At 43.5% G+C, this 17,733-nt stretch overlaps 1 protein-coding gene across 5 annotated transcripts in view; it reads right to left on the bottom strand.

Moving 5' to 3' along the window:
• Nucleotides 1-1,499: 1,499 nt before the first annotated feature.
• The window catches only part of LOC119972486 (coiled-coil domain-containing protein 178), a 479,785-nt gene continuing 463,551 nt past the window's right edge, over nucleotides 1,500-17,733 (bottom strand). For 4 of the 5 annotated variants that reach the window (XM_038809253.1, XM_038809254.1, XM_038809255.1 and 1 more), the window contains one exon: nucleotides 1,500-2,271. In XM_038809253.1, coding sequence (XP_038665181.1) covers nucleotides 2,119-2,271 — 153 coding nt within the window. In that variant the 3' untranslated portion in view covers nucleotides 1,500-2,118. Of the gene's footprint in view, nucleotides 2,272-9,866; nucleotides 9,897-17,733 lie in introns of those variants that run through there. The other variant, XM_038809257.1, reaches the window with a different exon arrangement.

The following is a 17,733-nucleotide window of genomic DNA, read 5'->3' on the forward strand; positions in this document are numbered from 1 at the left end:
ACAAAGTCCCGCCTACTGCTAATCAATGCTCATTAGAACGTAAAAAGGGCCTGCCGGAGTCTGCGGGATGCCCTCCCATTCAAAAACACAAATCTGTTTCTATCTCACTGGGTGCTGCAAGGCATGTCGTTTACAGCATTCTCTGATTTTGCTTCAGCTTTCTAGCATCTGCAATATTTTGCTTTGATATTTTGTTTAGTATTTGCTTGGCCCAAAGCTCTTCCGCCTGCATTAGAATTCCAAGACAATACATGACATACAAGACACTTCAGATAGTAGTACCGAGAGAGTATTATGTCTTCCAAGTTAATATGTCGATGAGATGCTAAGGATAGATGGTACATATGTAAAATGTACCAAGACATTATTCAAGGAAAGCAAGGAGTCTTTTCCTGATTTCCTAATCAATATTTATCCTTCAACCAATGCCAACAATGCAGATTAACAGCCATGACCTCATTGATGTTTTGTGGGCCCATGGCTATTGTGCAAACTCGCTGTTGTCTTTGCCTACATATTCACAGTGACATCAGAAGCAAGTAATTGTCTGTGAGGTGATTTGGGATATCCTGAGAATGTGAAAAACAATTTCTCCTTTTTCTTTTTGATTTATTGACATTTTGACTCATCTTAATGATCAACAAACTTCTGGAGTTTGTTGGTGCCTTTTGACGGTTATATATGCTATTCATTTCCTCTGGTAATGCAGTAGTTAATAGAATGTTTGTGGTGATATGATCTGCATACTCGTCTGCCATTGGGCCAGAACGTCGGCTTACCATTGGCCCTGGTCGGTCATGTGCCTCTCGACCGATTGGCCGAGAGGCTGAGTTAACCACGCCTCTATTAACGAGGTATAAATGCTCAGATGCCTGACGATCGTCCCTTTCCACTGTAGAAGATCGCAGAGCTGTGTTCTAGTCAATTAAAGCCAGACTTTGGTAAATCACTCGCCTCGCGTGCAATCGATGGTACATCAATGTTTGACAGGGATTTGGTATGCAAAATGTTAGCCTGAGTTCTTTCTTTGCATACGCTGAGTGATCTTTAGTGTGTTTCCATTAGATTTGCAGTTATTTTCTGACTGTTATTTATGCTGACCAATCTGAAAATTTTCCTGATGCAATACTTGAACACAGCCACTAGCCTGCAAATGTGTTAAGTACCGAATTAAAATAGTGCTCAGAGAAATTTTACATCAATATGTCAAGTACATAAATCCACAAAATTAAATCTCATTGCATTCAATATATTATTTATTTGCTTTATAGAGGAACTGTCACCAACTTCAAAGAATAGAAAAGGCATTGTTTTGGATTGTTCTTCACAGCTATTGCCTTATTACTACTGAGTAAAGGAACAATAACCAGAATTTGATTAGCAAATAATGCTATGTGATGGCAGGTAAACTGAGGCAGACCTTGGTGAAAATGTTCTCATAGGGTCAGTGATCACTATATGATGTGCACTAAACATTTTTTCTTTTTGCATAATATTTACCTCGAGATTGCTTCAGGCTAATGTCTCAATAATTTCTACTCCTTTCTCAGGTCTTTAACACAAAGGACTTGACTAATGATCCATGGACAAAATGAAGCATTTGGATTTATTCATTAATCATTCATCTCCAGCTCATTGAAAACTTTAAACTTCCACAAAATTAAGATAGAATACGAAAGATAATAAGATGGAGGCAGCTTTTAGTATTCAAAACTATTGACAAGTGAAAACAAAGGGCCACCAGCTAGCATGTGTAACACCATTACATGTCTACAAAGATTGTTACAACATGTATAAAGTAAAGTTTCAGTGATGAACTGTAGAGTTATTAGTTAGGCCTGAGCAATAGGCAGAAATCTGGAGAAGCGTACAGTCACTGTCAACATCGCCAGTAATTATTCTCTCTTCCAATTAATGGTGACATAGATTAATTATCAGATGAGGCAAAGCCAATTGCAATCAGTCACCCAGAGCTGAAATGAGATTGTTCCTGACAGCAGCATGAAAGTCACCTGTTTCATTGTTATGGATTTGCTGTAAGTAAAAGACAAAGCATGCTGGGAGGTGACTGAGTTGCAGTCCATGGAAGTGTGAAATGGCAAACAGGTGAATGTCCAATTACACCGTTATTTGAACTGCATGACTTTTCTTGTCTTTGATTACACCATCTTGGTTGCACTGTTTGTTTGCTACGTCTTCCTTTATCTCACAGTATTCTTCCAACGATTGTAGGAAAGCAGAGATACGCTGAATGGATTTTGACATCGTCCCCTGTTTACAGTAAAGAAACAAATACTATCATTGATGACTGACCAATTAAGAAATTAACATTATACCTACATCAGATGTGTAGAGTTTTAAAAACAATTAGCAGCTTATTAACTCAGCTTTTACATCATGTAGATTCAATGGAGATTCACCAGCCAAAACAGAACAAAAGCTGTTTTGTACAAACAGCAGCATATTAAAGTGAGTCTGGTATTTTCCTCAGGGTTAATTTTTTTGGGTGGGGGAATGGGAAGAGATTTCAGAAATAAGGGTTGTAATTCTACTGAAGGTAAGGTGTTATATTATAAAACGCTGCACTGCGAATGGAATTCCAATCTGTACCACAGTATAACTTCTATTTTTGTTTTTACTTTGATATTTCAAGTATAATTACATTCACATTCTAAAATATGCCATTCCAGTGAAAAGATCCAGGATAATGAATCCAGCTTATTCCAGTGTACATACAATGAAAGATTTCTATTGTGTAGCCACGGGCCAGGATTTTACGGCCAGGTCACTATGTGTCTCCCCCTGGTGGATGCAGCGGGACATTCAAATTGCTGATACTTCAGCAGTACCGTAATATCCCGCCAGGCGAGAGAGGCCATAAAACCCTGGCCATGAGGTAGTTTGATGGTTTGCAACCAATGTGAAATTGCTCAATTAAAATTTTTTACTGCATAATTTTATTTAAAAAACATCACAGTGTCCAATCTCGATAGGAAAACCAAATGTTATGGGCAGGCTTCTCCGGCCTCGTCCGTGGAAGGACCCGTTGCGAGTGAGAACAGAAAATTTGACGTTCCAATCAAAATTCCATTAACTTTCATCGGACTGGAAAATCTCAGCCGCAAATGAGGGCGGAAGATTCTGGCCCATACTTAATTTGAATTGCAACCCAATTTTATTGCAGCATTACCTAAATGGATGATAATTATGATTGCAAGTTGGCGCAGTGGATAGCACTGCTGCCTCACGGCGCCGAGGTCCCAGGTTTGATCCCAGCTCTGGGTCACTGTCTGTGTGGAGTTTGCACATTCTCCCCATGTTTGCTTGGGTTTCGCCCCCACAAACCAGGGGCTGGTTTAGCACACTGGGCTAAATCGCTGGCTTTTAAAGCAGACCAAGGCAGGCCTGCAGCACGGTTCAATTCCCATACCAGCCTCCCTGAACAGGTGCCAGAATGTGGCGACTAGGGGCTTTTCACAGTAACTTCATTGAAGCCTACTCGTGACAATAAGCGGTTTTCATTTAATTTTCATTCATCTAAAGATTTGCAGGTTAGGTGGATTGGCCATGCTAAATTGCCCCTTAATTGGAAAAAATGAATTGGGTACTCTAAATTTAAAAAAAAGATTGTAAGTTGGAAATTCTTAGACTGTTTGCTCTACCTTCAGTTACTGGATGAAAATAAATTTCTACATAGGAATATCGTAACCATTGTCAGCATCACAGATTGTGTTCATTAGTCACTGCCTCAACCCCTTTCCCTGATAACTATCTGAGGCTGAAACAGGATTTTGTTGCAATCTCGGTGTCATATTTTGATCTGAGACAACCTTCCAATCATGAATGTCTTGCCATCACTAAGACTGTCTAGTTCCACCTCCAAAACATCACCTGAATTTGTCTTGGAGTCAGATGCTGCTGAAACCTTCATTCATGCCTTGGCTACTTTTAGAGTTGGCTATTTTAATGCACTTCTGATCTGCCTCCAATATCCAACTATCAATAAATTTGAGGTCATCCAAAACTTTGCTGCCTACATGCTAACCTGCAGCGAGACCCTTCACTCATCAACTGTAGGATTGCTGACCTATATTGGCCACTTATTTAAGCCATGCTGCAATTTTAAAATTCTCATCCAAATCGGTCCATGACCTCACCCCTTCTTATCTCTGCAATCTCCTTCACTCTCACAACCCCCCTAAGATCTCTACATTCATCCAATCCTGACTTCTTGATCATCCTGATTTTAATTGCTTCAGCATTGGTAGTTGTGTCTTCAATTGTATAGGTTCTAAACTCTGGAGGTTTCTTCCTGTATCTCGGAACTCTTCTACCTCTCTTCCTTTAAGACTGGCCTCAAAACTTACTTCTTTACCCGAACATTTGATCAACGGCCCTAATATCTCCTTTGTGTCATATTTTGTTGAATAATGCTTCTGTGAAATGTTTCTTGACATTTTATATTGAAAGTAATATATTAAAACAAGTATTTGATGAAATATTAATAACAGAAGCTTTGTCCCTGTTCTTATTTATGCGATATTACTTTTAAAAAAATAATATTTTATTGAGGCATTTATATATTTCCACATCAAACACAATCACAAAACAAAACAAACTGCACTTAACCAACTCAACTAAATATCTAACATCCACCATCCTGCCCCCCACTCCCCAGCTCCCCTACTTCCCCATTTTATCCCCCCCTCACTGCACTGGCATCTTAACTATTCTCGAAGAAGTTGATGAACGGCTGCCATCTCCGGGCAAACTGTTCCATAGATCTTCTCAAGGCAAACTTTAGCTTGAGAAACTGCCAGGTCACTTACCCACATCCCCGGTTTCGGGTGCCACCGAGTCCTCCATTCTAATAATATCGTCTCCGGGCTACCAGAGGCAAAGGCCTCTCTCGCCCCCTTGAATCCAGGGTCTTCTGACACTCCAAAGACCACCTTCACTTTCAGGACCTCCGACATAACGTTGGCAAACCCCTACCAGAATCCCCCAAGCTTTGCCCAAAACATACGGACATGATTCGCGGGCCCACCCCCACACCTATCTTCTACCCCTTCAAAAAACGTCTCATCCTAGCCACCAGCAGGTGCGCCCTGTGAATCACCTTAAACTGAATAAGGATAAGCCTAGCGCACAACGAGGATGCATTCACCCTCCTCAGAGCCTCCTCCCACAGCCCAGTTTCCAACCCCCGACCGAACTTTTCCTCCCACTTGCGCGTCACTACTCCTATCGAAGCTCCCTCTCAATCCATCAACTCCTTGTAAATTTCTGACATTTCCCCCTCCCCTACCCCTGATCTTGACACCACCTTGTAGCCCCGGCAAGAAGGTAAACAAATTATACCGGGCAGTATGGGTCAGTTGACACCACCACTGCCCCCCCTCCCCCCCTGGAACCTTCCCATCATCCCAACGCGACCAGCAACCCCCCCACCCTCCATCTCCCCCCCCCAACCCACCCTTCACAGACCCCTCCCTCCACCCCAACCCACCCTTCACACCTCCCTCCGTCCACCCCAACCCTCCCATCACCCCAAACCTCCCTTCACCCCCAGCACGGTGAACCACGTTTGTGGCTAATGATGTCCTCTGTGTCTCCAGGAAAAGCTCTACCACGATTGCCAGGAGAGGACCCAGACCAGCGCAGGGGTGCCGGACATAAGAATTCTCACGACATTCGAAGAATGGGCCCTGGAGGTGATGGGGGTGGCTGAGGGCAGAGCGGTCACCAATGTGGAGGTCGGCACAACCCAGCAGGTTAGATTGCTGGCAGGCAAGGCGCATTCAGAGACCATCCTGCCAGCATGATGTGGTGGGGCCTACCTTCTTTTTTTCAATGTATTTAAAAATTCAGCAGGACAAGCCAGCAGCTCAGCTGGCAGGATACACACTGCTTTTCCTGTCTGAGTTGACACTTTGAAAAAGTGTCCCGGCACCCAGCCAATGGGGCTTCCATTGTGGGCACCCCATGCTGTCGGGAAATCTGCGGGCATGGGGAAGCTGCCGGCGAAACAGAAGATCCTGCCAATGGAGAATTCTGCCCTGTATCTTCTGGATCTAAGGGCTGGAAACATCCTCACCGTATGCACCCTCTGACATCCCCTCAGGAGCTTATGTTTCAATGAGATCACCACTCATTCTTCTAAACTTCAGTAAGTAAGGCCCAAAGCAGAGGGTGAAAATGGAGTTTCACCCCCACTGAAAAGTTAATCTTTTAAATTATTTTAGCTGATACATGTCAAGTGCTTCAGTGATCACGTTGTTTAACTGATCATGTTTATTCAGGTACCTAACAGTGTTTCATTCATCCCGATCCCAAATTATATTAAGAAATGTTCTAACAAATGCTTGGGCAAAAATAATTGTGAAAATAGCACATGTAAGTTAATAGGGATTGTTTCTAACAGTTTTCTTGTTTTTCTTAATTGGTGCTGGTCCTCACTTTTTTAACATATCTTGTGAACATTCTATTTGCACAATCAAACAAGGCTTGACCATTTCTGAAGTCTACTTCAGGTCTTTATATTTATAATACTTAAAATTCTGGAGGAGTGAATTTATTTAAACTATTGCAATTTTTATGAGTGCCGTTCACAGACATTTTTTAACATGGCAGTAAGATAAAAATTATGGGGGCAGCGAAAACTGTGGGGAATTACAACACATAATGCATAAATGGGCTGTAGGATGCATTATGTATGGCCATCCAAGGTGGTTCAGCAAACCTTGTCAGGTGCATCTGTGCACTCCAGAACTTTCTTATGAATTTAAAAGTAGTTTCATGCAATAAAAACTCAGCCAAAATTAGACAAGGTAGTCAGTAAGATTTATGATGTCCATTAACACTGTTAGACTTACATAAGGGATTATAGTAACTATTTAAGTGTCAGTGCATTATATCACAAGCATGACTTCAAGATTTCCTATTGTAGATGTCTTGCAATTGATAACTTAGTTCTATGGTTGTGGTCACATATTGTCATTTAAGTAAAAACCCCATCCATTCTGTGTATGTCATGGGCCAATAAATTGATGCCTAAACAGGTACAAGTATCCCATAAATTTCTGCTTTATGCGCAGGGATGCTCAGTATAACAGCAAAATGTATTTTCCTGGTTTGCTACTGGCCTCTGCACAACATTATGCACATAGAATCTGTTACAGTTCCAATATAACAGTGTTGACCAGGCAAATATACAGTAGGCAATAGAAAAGGATCCAGTTGAAGAAGTGTCACAGAAGTTGAGGACTCGGATAACTTTAATTTAAAAAAAAATATTTTTTGGGATGTGGGTGTTGCTGGCTGGGCCAGCGTTTGTTCCCATCCCTAATTGCCCTTGAACTGAGTGGCTTATTAGGCCAGTGGGGGGCTGATTTCCTTCCCTGTAGGACATCAGTGAACCAGATGGGTTTTTATGACAATTGGCAATGGTCACCATTGGACTTTGAATTCCAGATTTTTCATGGTCATCATGATGGTTTCCATTTTTGGAAATCAGATGTGATTCCCACCAACATAACGTCACGCTGGCCAGGTGGAGCATCTGACAAACAATGACTTTAAACCGTTTAAGAATATTCACATTCATTTGAATTCATGGTGTTCAGGTTCACGCCCTGGCTGGGTATGAACCTGATTAAGTTGCTGGCAGGGACGTTCTCAAACTGAGATCTTGCACCGTAAATCTCATTATGGCCCTCTCGCGAGAGTTAGCGACCATAATGGGATTTTACACGTAGGGTGTGGCCTCCACATTGTCGGCTCAGTTAATGGGTAGACAACTGTTGGGACTGGAAGAGTTCCTCAAAGGAGAGGAGCCATTAAACCCAAACTTACAAGTAAGTTTGGGGTTGCCTTAGGGCCAGGCTGGAAAGCCACAATGAGGGGTGGGGAGGCTGGGATCAGCATGGTAGAGAAGGATAGGTGATGCAAGGGCATGGGGGGAGATATAATTTGGAGCGGGGGTGGGTATCCTTCAATGAATACATGGCGCCTGAATAGGAAGCACCCCGCACCCCTCACCAAGAGCAACAAACAAAATCCTGGCTTGGTCAAAATGGTCTCCCCCACTGCAAGAAAAGTCCCAATGGCAGCAGGAGGAGGTCCTTAAATTACCATTTGTCGGCCACTAAAGGGCCTCAATTGTCCTATGGGTGAGCAGGCTGTCCAATGCCTCCCCATATAGGCTGGTAGGCAATGAGCACAGTGCCGCTATCATAGCACACAATATTACGCCTGACCCCTCCGACCATCCCACACCTGGGACAGCATAAGATTCCAATCATTACCCGTATTTCTACCTCTACAGATGATTCCTGATTTGCTGAAGTTTTTAAAATTTCAGATTCCCAGCAACTGCATTATTTTGCTTTTGAATAAAACTCAGTTGCAACTTTCCTCTGAGATTAGGCACTCTTGTTCTGTCGGAACATGTATTTTCTTCTGTTCTAACACCCATAAAGAATTGAGTTCTTCTATGGTACCAAGTATAGATGCTGTGTCCTTTTATCGTCCTACCCCCCTTCTTCATTTTCTTCTGCAATATTCTGGATTCTAAGTTGCTGGAAGAAGTTAGCTACTATTCCTCAACTTAGGTTACCCTGCTAAAAGATTTGTCTGGCTCCAATCTGAATCTTTTGAGTCAATCATCATCGGATTGCTACTCTACTTGAAAAACAGCTAGTCTCACTCTAATATGTGTTCCTGAGATCTAACCAAGGTGTGGGATATAACCCCCTGGCCTTGGAGATCTCAGGTGAGCGCCACTCAGTGCTGCTCTCCGCAAACGGGGACCAGTTGAAATAGGACTTGTGGGGGTCTCCCAGGGGATTGGAGGCCCCCAGGTGCATGCCCTCTGGGCAGGTTGGCACCCTGGCACTGCTGGTGTCATCTGAGCAACCTGGTACTGGCATCCTGGCAGTGCCACCTGGGTGCCAGCCTGGCACTGCCAAGGTAGCACTGTCAGCTGGCAGGGGCACTGGCAGGGTGCCAAGCTGGCATTTTCATTCAGCGGGGATTGGGCTGGGGTGCCCTGCACGGGTACTCCCAAGGACCCCTTTATAGTGAGTTTGGGCTTGGGGATTTTGGGGGGTCACGCCAGGTGCTCGAGAGATTGGGTTGCCATTTAAAAATGCCCTATGGCTATTTTAATACCGCACCATTCTTGGACAGCTGAGTGATTTCCTGATTCATAGAGGAGGTAAGTGTAAAACTAATTTTTGTGAAAGACTGCTCTTCTGGCCCCAACAACGAACATTTAGGCCCTTCATATTCAGGCACTTCCATATTCCTGCTTTCAAAGCCCGTCACTGTTTATCTGACTAGAGCCTCTGGGTTGCCCACTCATCCGTTCTGGGTGGGCAGATGTCTGGTGGGATATGTTATTGGAGTCTGGCCATGAAAGAGATTCTCCCACCACAGGTAGGCAGGCAGCTTCTGGGTCCTGTCAGCTTCCTGCAGGGGGGTTAACTTTCTCCCTCGTGTAGCACCAAAAATACTGTGAGAAATGCCACAGGAAATCTGCAAATTTGTGAACTGTATCTTTACGTTTAGATATTAATCGACATCATTTAATCCTGAAATGTAATTCTATTCTATACTGTTTCAGAATAAGACTCCAAATTATTTTAATTCCTTGCATTTTGAACAAAGGGAACTGTCTGTTCAAGTTACTCTTTTTGTGGGAAGCATCCTCTGATAAAGGGTCATGTTGGTTTCTTACTTAAAATTTAATTCAATTTAGTCTCCATTTAGCACGATGAAGCATAGCATTTTAACCCTCCCCATCCCCTCCACCCAGCTACACACCTGAGCCCTTTTACTTCCAGCAATCTGTTTGCATTGTGTAGACAACAGCTGTTATTTCATGTTGCTTTCTGCTGAAAGGGAATGAATTATGAAACACCCCTTTTCAAACCACATTGATACAGTTCACTTCATTTGGTTCTTAGACAAGTTAAAGTTTTATTGTTGAACAATTGCGTGGTTAAGATAACTGTAAGAATATTATCAAAAACTTCTAATTACTCTATTGGGCCAAATGCGGGCACGTAGGACTAGATTAATGATAGAAACTGGGCGGCATGGACAAGTTGGGCTGAAGGGCCTGTTTCCATGCTGTAAACATCTATGACTCTATGACTTCAAAAAAAGCTGACATTTCTGTTCTGTCACAAGCTGAAGGTGAAACCTATCTCTAGCAGTGAACAGGCTTAAGGCACTTGCGCTAAACTCTGAATTATCAGCAACTCTTCTTCCTGGCATTTAAATAAGTAGCACATTGAAAGAGCAATTACATATAAAAGCTGCGCAATTGAAACATTCAGAGGCTCGCCATATTATTCGGTGCATCCCAGTATAAATTAATTCATTGGTGTGGTCCAAGTGGCACAAACAGAATTTCATATATCTTGGTCTTGATTGCAATGCAAGCAGCACGGTGGCGCAGTGGGTTAGCCCTGCTGCCTCACGGCGCCGAGGTCCCAGGTTCGATCCCGGCTCTGGGTCACTGTCCGTGTGGAGTTTGCACATTCTCCCCGTGTTTGTGTGGGTTTCGCCCCCACAACCCAAAAAAGATATGCAGGCTAGGTGGATTGGCCATGCTAAATTGCTCTTTAATTGGAAAAAAAATGAATTGGGCACTCTAAACTTATTTTTAAAAAATTGATTTTAATGCATTGTTAGTATTTTATATAAAGACTGTTTATAAAGTACTAACAGCGACATACTGAAACAAATCACATTGTTTAATAGCTGCTCTACAGTAGCATTACATTAATCAATAAGTGTAAAGGGTACTTAATTTGTCTTTTAGGTTTGAAAGAGATGAAATTATTCTGCTTTCTCCCTTTTTTTCATTCAGGTGTTGCATATGATCAGCATCTTGCTATTGAGCAGATGGACAATCTGCTCACAGGTTTCTGCTAGTGTTACCCTTCTACACGGCACAACTTTTCAATTCGCCATCGAGGTATTCTTCTTATTACATCACAGGTGAGGGTGGGAACTCACCAAACTATAAGTCTGAATTGAATCTGCATTTTGTTCCTTAATAACACCGCATACCTGTAGTGACAGCACACTTGCAATATTAACAACTGCACAGTGGATTGGGTTAGATTGGTTTATTGTCACATGTACCGAGGTACAGTGAAAAGTATTTTTCTGCGAGCAGCTCAACAGATCATTAAGCACATGAAAAGAAAGAAAAAGAGAAAATACATAATCGGGCAACATAAGGTACTCAATGTAACTACATAAACACCGGCATCGGGTGAAGCATACGGGGGTGTAGTGTTAATTATGTCAGTCCATAAGAGGGTCATTTAGGAGTCTGGTAACAGCTGGGAAGAAGCTGTTTTTGAATCTGTTAGTGCGTGTTCTCAGACTTTTGTATCTCCTGCCCAATGGAAGAAATTGGAAGTGAGTAAACCAGGTGAGAGGGGTCTTTGATTATGCTGCCCGCTTTCCCCAGGCAGTGGGAGGTGTAGATGGAGTCAATGGATGGGAGGCAGGTTTGTGTGATGGACTGGGCTGTGTTCACAACTCTCTGAAGTTTTTTGCGGTCTTGGGCCGAGCAGTTGCCATACCAGGCTCTGATGCAGCCAGATAGAATACTTTCTATGGTGCAACAGTAAAAGTTGGTGAGAATTAAGTGGACATTCCAAATTTCCTGAGTTTCCTGAGAAAGTATAGGCGCTGTTGTGCTTTCTTGGTGGTAGCGTCAACATGGGTGGACTAGGACAGGTTTTTGTGATGTCTACCCCGAGGAATTTGAAGTTGCGAACCATCTCCACCTCTGCCATGTTGATGCAGTTAGGGGTGTGTACAGTACTCTGCTTCCTGAAGACAATGACCAGCTCTTTAGATTTGCTGGCATTGAGGGAGAGATTGTTGTCATTGCATCACTCCACTAGGTTCTCTATCTCCCTCCTGTATTCTGACTCGTCATTATTCGAGATCTGGCCCACTATGTTGTATCGTCAGCAAACTTGCAGATGGATTGGAACCAGATTTGTCACGCAGTCATGTGTGTACAGGGAGTATAATAGAGGGCCAAGTACGCAGCCTTCCCATTGTGTCTGATTCAATGGAAAGGGGCCAATGGCCAGAATGTACAAAAGTAAATGTACATAAACTGACAGTTCTAATAAAAAATAAATTCCATATAATACAAATAAAATTACAAAGGAAGAATAGGCCATTTAAAAAATAAACCATATAAGACATGCACAACCTTACTTACGCAATGGCTTATATTTTGTAAAATCTATTGCTCCCTGTTACATATCCTTTATATGTTCAGGGTACAAGAACTGTGCTGGATCTCGAGAATAAATTTACAATCATGTTTCCAATTGATCACATGAAAATAGGTTTTAAAACACAGACATAGAAATATAACCAGATGAACTAATATTTAAAAACAAGTCGGTGTTTGTTATCATGGCACACTAACATTCCTGCTTATATTCTTGTGTTTTAGATTTTTTCACCACCTGATACAACAGAATTGACAATGCACTCATACATCTCGTAAAATTACACCTTTTCATTCAACAGAAAGGTGAGATATTGAATCCTGCTTTGATCGGGTTATAAAGATATTTTGGCTCAGGTTTATTAAAGTTATGAAAAATGATTTACTGTGGATGCTAAATTATTAACACAGGTTAACATATGTGAATATAAAGCTAAATCCTCTATTAGTTCTTCATAGTCAGCAACATTATATCTGAAATAAAAAGCGAGCGGTATAGCATTATTTTTCTGACAGCCAGGCCAAGTCAGTGTTGGCAATTGAAAGACTAAATTATTGACTTTACACACCAATAAATCCTAATGAGAAATAAAAAAGTACAAAACATTTAAATTGATTTATAAATATTTTTATGCTTTAGAAACAATTGTACTATTCAGCAAAATATAAAAGAGTAGTAAATAAAACCATATTGATAATAAATAAAGATTGCTTACTGGAACAAAAAGGTATGGTTCATTGATTTAGTTTTTTTTTACATCAGCCACAGATTGAACTGTACTAATAAACTATAATGCTTGCCATTAAGTCTTGGTCCATCACATTACTGGTTGGACTAACACCATATGGCAACAGATTTGATTTTACATTATTTCTTAATACTACAACAAAATGTGAAAATGTTAACAATTGTAGTGTTGGGAGGTCGGTCCATGAGACAAAGAAATCTGTACCTCATGAAGGAAACATGTCTCTTCAACATCTCACTCGATCCAAGTTGATTCCAGGGGTTCAGTAAGAGCTTATTTTATGGTGGTGATTTTTTCCGATTTAATTTTTTTCTACTTTATCTCCAATATACTCAAAAGACTGGTATAGGAATGTGCCCAATTCAACTCAGTGAACATACATCAAGTTCCTATTTGGTTATATATTTTGATTCATCTCCCTTCATGGATGAGTAACTCAGAAGTGCTGTAACCACAATATTTACAAACACTTCATAGGGAGTTAAGTGCAATCAATGTCCAGCTCAGCACTTCAAAGTCACTCAAGCATGAAGGAGGGAGATTGGAATACACTTAAGTCTCTTTGACGCCCAGGTGAGTGTTACAATAGTAGTTTTTATCACTACCTCTGCCTGGGCTTCTCTCTAGCTAGGGCGGCACGGTGGCACAGTAGTTAGCACTGTTGCTTCACAGCGCCAGGTCCCAGGTTTGATTCCCGGCTTGGGTGACTGTCTGTGCAGAGTCTGCACTTTCTCCCTGTGTCTGCCTCTGTGTACCCGGACAGGTGCCGGAATGTGGCGACTAGGGGCTTTTCACAGTAACTTAATTGAGTGTTAATGTAAGCCTACTTGTGACAAGAAAGATTATTATTATAGCTTCCAGACAGGATCTCTTTTCTGGGGAGTCCGAAAGTTTGGGGATCTCTGTGGGGGGATCCTTTAGTTAGGGAGTCTCTGAAGGGTGGGCGGGTCGGGACACCCCCATTCTTGAGGGAAGGGATGCCCAGGAAATCTGAGGGCGGGGGATTGAATTGCGATGGGGGGGGGGGGTGTGAGTGGGGCTGCTTTGCAATACCAAGGTGGGGGTGGCCAGCTGTGGTAGCCTGCTACTGGTCCACCCACACAAAATGATGGCCCGATAGCGGGATTTCTTCATTCCTCACCCCTGCACACATTTGCATGGTGAGAGATACTGAATTGCTTCGCTGGGAGTGCAAATCTGTTCCAGTTCACCTCCAGTAGGAGAACAAAGTCTCCTAAATGGAGAATTCCACCCATTGTGTTCAGATTTAGCTAAGCAGGTCATTGGATCTGAGTATTTTAATTATTATGTAATTAATGGGGGGGGGGGGCATTTTGCAGTATGATATAGGTTTGGCAGACTGCAAGGAGTTTAAGCTGAGCAGAAGTTCTTGCCAAATGTTGTCATGATGAGCAGTAGTTTGATAAAGTCAGAAGGATCTGCTGGCTGTTTCCTGAAAGGATCACTCTTCGAGCAGTCTTTCCAAGAAATCTCTATACCAATGCACAGCAAGTAACCCTATATTTACTAACTTTATTTATAAGTTGCTTTTTACTTTTAATGGGCTTTGCTTCTTTGGAGATAGAGAATGTATAGGTTAATAGTAAAGGGGTTTCCTTTTATTTAAAAAATTGTTTAACTGTCAATTGAAAAACGATTTTCTGTGATGTTAATGTGTTTAATCCTCTGTTAAAAATAAAGTTTGTTTTAATATAAAAGATGGTCAGTGGAATCACTCCTAGAGCAAAGTATTCCTGCTCACAGTTTTAAAAAAAGTGTTCAGGTTCTTGTCCTGTATGCCGAACAAATGTTGGGATAGCGTCTGGGATCTTAACATACATTTGTACTGAAACCCCCTTGCGATGAAGGCCAACATAACATTTGCCTTCTTTATTAATTGCTGCAGTGCATATGTTCTTTTGTAACTCATGAAAAAGAACACATCAGAGCATACGATCTAGGAGCAGGAGTAGGCCATTTGGCCCCTTGAGACTGCTCCACTTTTCAATACGATCATAGCTGATCACCCAGGTCCCTTCGGACAGGAACTCTTTCAAGCATCTTCCATCACTTTGTTAACGATGGAGAATAGACTGCTGAAGCAGAAATTGGCTGTATTTGTCCTGCATTTAATGGAAAGAATAAACATAGGAAATTGTCCATGTGGTTGGATAAATGCCAGCTTTACTGGAACAGCTTGGCTAATGACACAACTAGTTTTGGAGCAGCCTTCATCAGTATTACTGCTTATTACAGTTAGATATTGGGTTGGATTCTCCATTTGGGAGACCCTGGGCGGGATTCTCAGACCCCGCGCCGGGTCAGAGAATCACCGGGGCGCCATGTGAATCGCGCCGAGCCACCCTGACGCGATTCCCCGCAGAGCGGAGAATCAGCATCATTGGGGCCAGCGTGGTTGGCGCGGCACGGGTCAGGGGCCACTCTACGCGCCCCCCCTGTAATTCACCGGCCCAAATGGGCCAAACGGGCGTAAAGAAAAAAATCCCGCCGGCACTGTTTTAATCTGCTCTGAGCTGGCGGGACGTTGGCATTGAAGGGCCGGGTGGCGGCCTGTGGGGGGGGTCTGACTCTGAGGGAGGCCTCCGAAGTGGCCTGGCCCGTGATCGGGACACACCAATCGGCGGGGCGGTCTCTGTGTCCCGGCCTCCTTTATTCCGTGCCAGCCCCTGTACTCCTGCGCCATGTTGGGTCGGGGCCGGCGTGGACAAGGGAGACACCGCGCATACGCGTAAATCACACCAGTGGAACTGCGCATGCGTAGGTTCGCGCCGGACCCACTGCGCATGCACGCATGCCCCGGCGTCCATTCCACGGCCGGATCAGCAGCTGGAGTGGCGTGAACCGCTCCAGCGCCCTGCAGGCCCCCTGTAGGGGGCAGAATTGCTGATCCTGAGGCCGTGTTGACGCCGTCGGGGAACGCGACGGCTGGGAGCGCAAACCGGGAAGCAATTCAGTGTTCCACACCATGCAAATTTATGCATGGCGTGGAATATGAGGGATTCCCAGGAAATCTTGAGTGGATTGCCAGATAGTGAGGTCCGGCAGCCGCCACCTCCCTGCACCGTAAATCAACCCCGAAACACATACCCTCACACTACACAACAGTCCTCCACACCCGGATTGCCTGGGTGCACCCATGCCCCCAAGTACGGGGGTATCCGACCACCCCCCCCCCCCAGGACCCCTGTAATAGGGAGACAGTCTTCAGTGGCCCCTGTGACAGGTAGACCAGTCATAGGGGCCGCTGTAACAGGGGGACCCGCAGGGAGCCCTGATGTGAGGTACAGTAACAAGTATCGTTCTGTGTACAATCCAGACAGATCGTTCCGTACATGAAAAAACATAGGCATGCATAAATACACAATGTAAATACATAGGTATAGGCATCGGGTGAGCGTACAGAGTGAAGTTCTACTCAGTAGAGAGGATGTGTGAAGAGATCAGTTCAGTCCATAAGAGGTTCATTAAGGAGTCTGGTAACAGTGGGGAAGAAGCTGTTTTTGAATTTGTTAGTGCATGTTCTCAGACTTTTGTGTCTCCCTGCCTGATGGAAGAAGTTGGAAGAGAGAATAACTCAGGTTGGAGGGGTCTTTGATTATGCTGCCCACTTTCCCAAGGCATCGGGAGGTGTAGATAGAGTCAATGAATGGGAGACGGATTTGCGTGATGGACTGGGCTGTGTTCATGACTCTTTGTAGTTTCTTACGGTCTTGGGCTGAACCGTTTCCATACCAGGTTGTGGTGCAGCCAGATAGGATGCTTTCTATGGTGCATCTGTAAAAATTGGCAAGACGTACCAAATTTCCTTAGTTTCCTGAGGAAGTATAGGCACTGTTGTGCTTTTGTGGTCATAGCATCGACAGGGGTGGACCAGGCCAGATTATTGGTGATATGCACACCTAGGAATTTGAAGCTGTCAACCATCTCCACCTCGGCACCATTGATGCAGACAGGGGTGTGTATGATACGTTGCTTCCTGAAGTCAATCACCAGCTCTTTAATTTTGCTGAGATTGAATCATAGAATCGTATAATCCTTACAGTGCAGAAGGAGGCCATTTGGCCCATTGAGTTTGCACCGATCCATGTCCCACCCTATCCCTGCAACCCCATAACCTAACCTCTACGTCCCTGGACACTAAGGGGCAATTTAGCATGATCAATAATTCACTTACCTCGTACATCTTTGGACAGTGGGAGGAAACCAGAGCATCCGGAGGAGATTGCTGTCATTACACCACACCATGTTCTCTATCCCCCACCTGTACTCTAACTCATCGTTGTTCGGATCCGACCCACTACGGTCGTGTCATCAGCAAACTTGTAGATGGAGTTGGAGCCAAATTTTGCCACACAGTCGTATCTGTATATGGAGTATAGTAGAGGGCTAAGTATGCAGACTTGCGGGGCCCCGGTATTGAGGACTATCATGGAGGAGGTGTTGTTGTTATCCTTACTGATCGTGGTCTATGGGTCAGGAAGTCGAGGATCCAGTTGCAGAGGGAGGAGACAAGTCCTAGGTTTTGGAGTTTTGATATGAGCTTGGCTTGGGCTATGGTGTTGAAGGTGAGTAAATGTTATGGGCTAGATTATATGATCCCCCTGCCACAGTAATTTTGGTGGGCAGGGGTGGAAGAGCATGCAAATTATTTTGGATTCCCAACCCATCTCCTTCCCGCTCATCCCA

Source organism: Scyliorhinus canicula, chromosome 10, assembly GCF_902713615.1.
Source record: "Scyliorhinus canicula chromosome 10, sScyCan1.1, whole genome shotgun sequence".
In the NCBI taxonomy this organism is placed as follows: Eukaryota; Metazoa; Chordata; class Chondrichthyes; order Carcharhiniformes; family Scyliorhinidae; genus Scyliorhinus; species Scyliorhinus canicula.